The sequence below is a fragment of the Octopus bimaculoides genome, chromosome 1 (genome assembly GCF_001194135.2).
Source record: "Octopus bimaculoides isolate UCB-OBI-ISO-001 chromosome 1, ASM119413v2, whole genome shotgun sequence".
In the NCBI taxonomy this organism is placed as follows: domain Eukaryota; kingdom Metazoa; phylum Mollusca; class Cephalopoda; order Octopoda; family Octopodidae; genus Octopus; species Octopus bimaculoides.
In genome coordinates, this window is record NC_068981.1 from 152,247,930 (window position 1) to 152,256,491 (window position 8,562).

General features: G+C 28.9%; 1 protein-coding gene across 1 annotated transcript in view; it reads right to left on the reverse strand.

Annotated features, from left to right (window-relative positions):
- LOC106869541 (obscurin) overlaps positions 1-8,562 on the reverse strand; it is a gene marked incomplete at its 3' end in the record, with an annotated part of 380,350 nt that overhangs the window by 209,041 nt on the left and 162,747 nt on the right. Inside the window, exons 54-65 of the mRNA XM_052970280.1 lie at positions 7,493-7,522; positions 6,949-6,978; positions 6,374-6,403; positions 5,920-5,949; positions 5,553-5,582; positions 5,129-5,158; positions 3,201-3,230; positions 2,808-2,837; positions 2,017-2,046; positions 1,527-1,556; positions 1,165-1,194; positions 794-823 (exon numbers count right to left, since the gene is read on the reverse strand). Of these exons, the coding sequence (XP_052826240.1) occupies positions 794-823; positions 1,165-1,194; positions 1,527-1,556; positions 2,017-2,046; positions 2,808-2,837; positions 3,201-3,230; positions 5,129-5,158; positions 5,553-5,582; positions 5,920-5,949; positions 6,374-6,403; positions 6,949-6,978; positions 7,493-7,522 (360 nt within the window). The remainder of the gene's footprint in view (positions 1-793; positions 824-1,164; positions 1,195-1,526; positions 1,557-2,016; positions 2,047-2,807; positions 2,838-3,200; positions 3,231-5,128; positions 5,159-5,552; positions 5,583-5,919; positions 5,950-6,373; positions 6,404-6,948; positions 6,979-7,492; positions 7,523-8,562) is intronic.

Genomic DNA, 8,562 nt, shown 5'->3' on the forward strand with positions numbered 1-8,562 from the left:
GTGTGTGTGTGTGTGTGTGTGTGTGTGTGTGTGTGTGTGTGTGTGTGTGTGTGTATATATATATATATATATATATATATCATGTATATGGCACTGGCACTCCGTCGGTTACAGCATACGTAAATCAGAATGAAGCCCCCGGATCCGTTGGGTCCCTGGGCAACATCCCAGTGTGCCTATACCTTAAGAAAGCTAATTACTATTTGTTTCAACGGCAACCGTCTGATCTATCTAACCGTCTGAATATATTTAAAAATACAAATTAAGACAAAATATAACTATCACAATTACAGAGGGAAACAAATGAAGACATATTTTACAACACCAGCCGCAAGTTAGAAAAATATGCCCTTTCCAAAGAACATTAAATTCATGAAGCGAAAAAAAAGCAAATTGAAATTAATGCAAACATAGTTTCAGAAGTCAGCATAGCAAACGTCATGCTCATAAATAAGCATTTATTGTATAAAACTAGTCTTAAATGTACGTAATACTCCATTCCTCATAGTATTTTTTTAAACAACACAAATACTGTGATATGTGCATCGCCACCGTGTTATACAAACTTATTTGCTTATGTACGTGTATGAGTGTCTGTGTGAATGGATGCGAGTGTGAGATTTCCGCATGCGATTTGTTATGAAAAAATGTGTGAGTACATTCCTGTGTTATGTTTTAAATATCATATATATCTAACATTTGCGCAGATATAGATTTATCCTTGCTATAATTCATACTTGATTATTGAAGCCAAACATTAAAAGCCAGTGAAAATATTTTTAATTTAACTCACCAACTGCAGATTCAACTTCCGATGGTTTTTCTGAACAAAATTTAAAATAAGTACAGTAAGAACACTGCTTAATTATTCCATACGAAACACTTTTTCTTTATATTGATTGCCAATATAAAAATACTTTTGTGTATTTGGAATATACGTCCACTGTTATACTGATTGAGCAGGTTTAAGTCGGTTATTTCGTCTTTTACAAATATTACAAATTTATTAGAATTGGAAATATTCATTTCGTGTATTCTTACTCATAAGTGCACAAGGAAACTATAAACGTTACGAATTATAATAAAAGGATGTATCATTTACAGTCTCAATAACCTTACTATTAATTTTGATGAACTCTGTATGATTATTCCAAAGATTCTTACCTATGCGAGACTCGGTTTCTGTAACAACTTCTGTGAAATTAACAACGCAAAAAATTAACTGTAGTTTTCATGAATTGTTACAATAAATGAATTTAAAGGAAAGAGTTTCAATAAAGTTTATCGGTTATCAACACGGAAATATTTACCGGGATACTTCCATAGTAATTCCATTTATTAAAAATTAATATGCATAACATGAATTAACGGTGATCAAATATATTATTTCAAATTAAAGCAAATTATACTACTAATATATACTCAATAGAAATAATATCAATAAAAATAGTAATAAATGAAATACTAATTATAGGATTATTATTACAAGTATTTATTTTTGAAGTATCTGATTAAAGAACACTTACTAATAGTAGCGTCGACCTCAGAAGGTTGTTCTGAATATAAAATAAAAGATTATGACATCAGACTTTTAGACCACATGCAGATGGAGAACCTGCTATATGTATAAACACAATTACAAACTACTTGTCTATGTATATTTTCCTATTTTCCGTGATATCAGTCAGTACGGCACTATTCTTACGTAATATATTTCTTCGAAATCTGATATATGTCGGATAGCTTAAAAACAAGTCTCTGAATTACTTATTGAAATATGCCATCAGACTGGTAAACATTCATTATAAACACGATATAATCTTTAAAATTTACCATATACTCCAATACTTCAATAATTATTGCGCAACAATACTTCGAATGCATTCATGTGAAGGTATATTAAATATATTCAAATTGTTATTTAATGTACATTAAAAAATTCATAGGCAATTGCAAAAACAGTAACGCAGGAACTCAAGTCTTTCGTAATAACGTTCAAAACAGATGTTTGCTCACCTTTTGGACGTTCGTCCTGTTTCACAACATCTGTGAAATTAATGAAATAAAATTGCAATTGAATTTGACGCATTAACATATTTAAATGCAGCCATGAATTTAAGGGGTAACAACGATATTTCATTTAATATGAAAATGGGAACTTCAAAGATAATAGTTTTTTTTTACCATTTGTGAGAGACAAATTTTCCTTTCCTTTCTATTCAAGGATATTTATATTTCGAAAGTATATAAGCAAATTCATTTTCAATATTATCATATTATTGACAGTATTAGCAACGTTAATTTTTAAACCATTGCTTTCGCAATTGTCACATGCAACAATTATAAATGGGCGAAAAACATCGGATGATATATATAAAATAAATAGAACATTCGATATATAAGACCGAAATAGGAAAAAGGAATCAAAATACATATATATTACTATGAAGAGTTCAATATAATAGTCCCTAAGCACATATTTTATAATACTAATAGCGTTAGGCCTTTTGCGTAAAGTAGAAGGAATATTATTATAGCTTGTATGTAAATATATTAAAATCTCAACGAAATCATTAACTGAAAATATACATTTATTCCTGCCGCGATGTTATATGGACGTTATGTTTACATTATAAACATTTCACATACTTCACGAACCAAACAAATATTCTCCGATATTTATCCAGACAAATATGAAACATGTTTATTCTTAACCATAGACTGGAGACAAAAGAAGCAACTATCCGAAAATGAAATTCTGCAACATGCAGAAGCAAGAAACCGTTAGAGAATAATTTCTCACTCACCAAATGTAGAGTCCACCTCAGAACGTGTTTCTAATTAAAGGAAAATTATATCCCTATTAGTTACATCAAAGAGAACAAAGGACTGACAAACACTAAATACAATCACATAGAGTACATTTCTATTGTGTTTTTTTAATTTTGAAATAATTTATTTCCGAAATATTATTTCGATTATTTCTAAAGTTAAAATACGACCAGGTTGCATTGTTATAGGAAAAGAACACATTATATAATATATACGTGAACTACACTTAACTGGAACGGGACATTCTTTTATAGATCATGAGTAATTAACGAAGACACAGAAGATTTGATTAAAACTTAAACAAACATCCCAAAAGGAATTTATACTCGTCGATATATAGTAAGAGAAGCAATTCTGCATTAGCTTACCTGTACGAGTTACTTTTTCCGTGACAACTTCTGTAGAATTAGCAAAACAACGAAGTTAAAGATTTCAACAGATACTTCATGCCAAAATATACAATTATGTGGCGATTGAAAAAAGTTAGCTTTACACTTCATGATGTGAAAAATAACCATTACTTTGAAAATAACACTTAAAACATGTGCATGTGCGTATAATATATGTGAATATATATATATATATATATTCATACATATATATACATACATAGTTATATATATAGATAAATATATATATATATATATATATATATACATACATATATAGACACGCATACATATAGATGTAAATATGCATATATATATATGTATATATATACATATATATATACAAGCATATATATGCATGCATATATATACATATATATATATATATACATACATACATATATATATACACATATATATATATATATGCATGCTAATACAAGACATTAGAATTCGCACTCGTATTACTATCGAACCAAGAGTTTAACTACGGTTTGTCCATAGCACTTACTTTATATTACCTGCCACTCTTTGAGTCTCTAGATACCAATACCTCTCATACATACATATATATATATATGTGTGTGTGTGTGTGTGTGTGTGTGTGTGTGTGTGTGTGTGTGTGTGTGTGTGTGTGTGTGTGTGTATGTATATATATATATATATATATATATATATATACATACATATATATATACATACATACATACATACATTTAGATACATATATACATTCAGATACATACATACATATATGTTTGTATGTGCATACACACACACACACACATATGCGTCATAGAAACTCAAACTTTTAACACAAATTTTAATTTACACACCATATCAATTCGGAATGACTGTAACTATTGTTATAGTCATTCGCCTTAACAGTCTACTGGAATTAGCCCAGGATATACCGTTTTACATGGCTGAATGCTGATCTTCATTCCATTAATTTTACTTTTTGTTATTTCTTTCACCCCACACACTAAGTTTTATGTCACTAAGTTTTATGTCTCTTACACTAAACCTGTTTCTTGACTTTTAAGCCAATTCTTTAGTCCACTACCTTAAGCAAAATAAAAATTCTATTCACGATTTTATAATAAATGATAGAAAACCAGTATTCTAAGAGAAATATACAGATGGAGTTATAGATCATTAATTTTGTTAAGAGAATTGCTTGCTGACATAATCTAATACGTGTATGAATTCAGGTAAGTTTAAACGTGTTTGTGTTTTTCTGTTAAATATGTCAGTAAATTCTGAAATATTGGATAATGATACAGTAAATAGATTAGATATCCGTGCTTTTTAGATGAAAATTATAACTGACAATTAGAGCGCGAATATGATATCTATTTTACTAGCTTAGCCTCTGACTTCTCGTTATAAATATTTTAATGTTGAAGATATTTTAAAGGCATAAATAAAGATCAAATAAAAGAATCAAGCGAAAACATTTTAAACGAGCAACTGTAAATTAGAAGCACATCTTTTCCAAAGGACATAAAATGCATGAAGAGGAAGCAAAAAGTTAACTAAAATAATGTAAATATTTTATTTTGGAAGCCAGCCTTCAAAGACTTCATGTTTGACAGTACATATTTGATTGTCTACATATGTATCTAGTTTAAAATACTGCTTCATAATCAGTCCAAATGGATACAAATATATGCTATATGTATCGTCACTGTGTTATAATGATTTATTGGCTTCTGTGTGTATATACATGCATGAGATTTTCTTACGAACAATGTGCCTGTCTGCTTCTGTGTGTGCATGCAGTATGGTTTAGATATGAAGTATATTAAATACAAAAAATAATAACGTCATAATAGATTTCATACGCCTATGAGCAATAAAGCCAAAAATTACAAGCTAGCGAAATTATTTCAAATTAAACTCACCAACTGTAGATTCAATTCCAGATGGTTTTTCTGAACAAATTTTAAAATAAAGTACAATAAGACCATTGCTTGATTTTTTCACACAAACATTTAAATTCTTTCCTATCAATATTTATCCAAATATTTACTTATATAAAATACATTGCGTATTTGTAATCCACTAACTTTGTTACACTGTTGTAGTTATCAAATATTGAAATTTTACGTCTGTTACACACTCTTTTAAAAATTTACAAATATATAAGAATTGAAACGCTTCCTTATGTATATTCTTGTGTATATTCCTTCTAAAATGCACAAAGACTATCATTAATTTTATCATGCGAATCTTTATCAATTATATTTCACAAGATGTATCATTCATATTATCAGATATCTATATTTAATTTTGATGAACCTTATATAATTACTTCAAAACGCTTACCTATGCGAGATTCGGTTTCTGTAACAATTTCTGTGAAATTAACAACGCAATAAATTAACTGACGTGTTCATGACTTGTTACAACAAACAAATGTTAAACGATCTTCAACGAAAATTTATTAATGAATCGATACATAACTATTTATCAGGATACATTCTTCTCAACTTCAGAAGTAAAATTTATATGCAACATGAATTAAGGATGATTATCTATCATATACGATATGCTTCATATATTAGTTGAATTTAATGCAAATAATACTGCTAATATTTATTCCAATAAAATTAGTTATAACTGAAGAACTATTTATAAACATAATTTATAATACAGTCGATTTTTTTATGGAATCTGATTAAAGAACACTTACTAACTGTGGCGTCGATCTCAGACGGTTGTTCTAAATATGGAATAAAAGATAACTATGTCAGATTTTTAGACCTCATACATACAGAAAAAATATATTAAGAATCACAGTTACGAACCACTTATCTGCATGCACTACTTTTCTATGTTGGTCAATACCGCAATGTCTTTATGCAGTATATATATTTACGATCTATCTTATGTTGGATTTTTAAATGCCAAAAACTCTGATATACACAAAGAAAATACACGACTCAAAATAACCAAAAATTCATTTTTAGCACTATACGCTTGAGAAAGTTTTTCATCTTCTCCAATAATTACGGCGTATCAATATTTTGTAGACATTCATGTGTAGATTGTGGAAAGCACACATAATTTTTGATACAATTACAGAAAAGGTGTAACATAGAAACTTAGGTCTGTTGTGGTAATGTTGAAAACAAATGTGTGCTCACCTTTAGGACGCTCGTCCTGTGTCACAACATCTGTGGAATTAATGAAATAATAATTGTAATTATGAATTTAGAAGCTAAGGCGATATTTCAATTAATTTGAAAATGGGAACATTAGAAAATGTTAGTTTCCTAGTGTGCGTATACCAGTTTACTTATACTTCAGGCGTATATTACAAGCATTACGAACACACAATTTCATTTCATTTCTGACATTATTATATTATAAAAAGAATTTGAATAATACAACAATAAAAATGAACGAAAAAATCAAATCAATTTACATATCGAATGCAATAGAACATTCAATGCATGAAAGTGTTACATATATCCAATATTATAATATTACAGATTCTTGATTACAAATGGACTTATTTCGAATATGAACAACCTCACATATTTTGCAAATCAAATATTAAAAGAAATATTTTCCGATATTTAGCCTAACAAATGAGAGATTCGTTTCTTTTTATTGAACAGCAGAGAATAAATTAAGAAACTACACAAAAATATATAAAGCAACAGAAAACTTTTACGAACAGAAGCAACTAATCATTAGAGAGTAATTTCTCACTCACCAACTGTTGATTCCACCTCAGAGCGTGTTTCTAATTAAAGATAATATATACTCTTATTAATTACATCTTAAAGCACATACGAGTGACAAACACTAAACACACTTTTGGTGCTTGTTTTCTCTCTCTCTCTCTCTCTCTCTCTCTCTCTCTCTCTCTCTCTCTCTCTCTCTCTCTCTCTCTCTCTCTCTCTCTCTCTCTCTCTCTCTCTCTCTCTCTCTCTCTCTTTCTCTCTCTCTCATTTCTATGTTTTTGTTGTTTTGTTTTTAATTTTTCCTTAAAATCATTGCGAAACAATATTTCGATTATTTCACACAATAGCAGCATTATATGTAAGGTACTCCACATATAATATATATGGAAATTAAGCCTATATACTATTTATGTTAGGTACACTTTACTGGAAATGAAATCCCTTTCATGAATGATATGTATATGACGAACAAGTAAACGATTTAATTATAATTTAGTAATAATTTCACTAAATTACAGATTCAATATCTTTATGTCGGTATATAGTTTCTGAAACAATTCTGAATTAGCTTACCTGTACGAGTTACTGTTTCTGTTGTAACTTCTGTGGAATTAATGAAATATGTGGTTAAATAGTTTGTAAAATAATTAGTGAGAGAATATATAATTACATAACCAAAAGAGAAGAAAACTTTATATCTGATGCGCAACCGTCCACTATTTTGAAAACGAAGACACGCAGAATACATACATATATACGTACGAAGAATATATATATATATATATATATATATATATATACAATTGTTTATATATACACGTATATATCTTTCTTAACGGTTCCTGGATAAATGTCTCCAACAAATTGCAGATAAACCAGCTTCACCTGATATATTCATTGCAAACATTAACTTTATACTCGAGTGGGCTATGATGTCCCAAAAAGGACTGTAATATGAAATATCATTAAATGTTTTTTGCATGTGGGGCTATTATATTAATCGTGGCCTGGGCCAAATATGGTCGAAACTAATATAATTTCAAACCTGTGTAACATTTTTATTTTTAATTTCTTGTAAAAGAAGAAATGCAACTCCTGTCACCAGCGAGAAAAATGTATCATAACTACATTTTTAAAAACTAATCAGGTAAAAAATTTTAAAAACTTCATGTGATTGAAGCACACACACACACACATTATAAATATATGTGTGTGTGTATGCATATATATATATGTATGTATGTATGTATGTATAGGAAAGATAGAAGTTGAAAATGCACTGATAATAGTTAAAATATATTTGTTTAACCAGTTTCACAGCTTACATGATTTTCAAAATTTTGAAATAGAATGACGTGGCTTATGTCGCAACTGTTTTGCTTCTGACTAGTGTTTGAAGCTCAAATTAGTATGTTTTGAATAAGGTTTGATTGATAGAGGATAGTCACATGACTGGTCCTAGAAATGTTTGCAAGTTTCCCGCTACGTCTATGTGTTAGTATCCAATGACAATATTTAACGTCGTAAGTTAAGACTGACATGGTTAACTGAACAAGTCTAGTGGTAGTACTAAACAATCATAATTTTATTTCTACCCGAGTGGAATAAAATAATTTTGTTATTATATATATATATATATATAT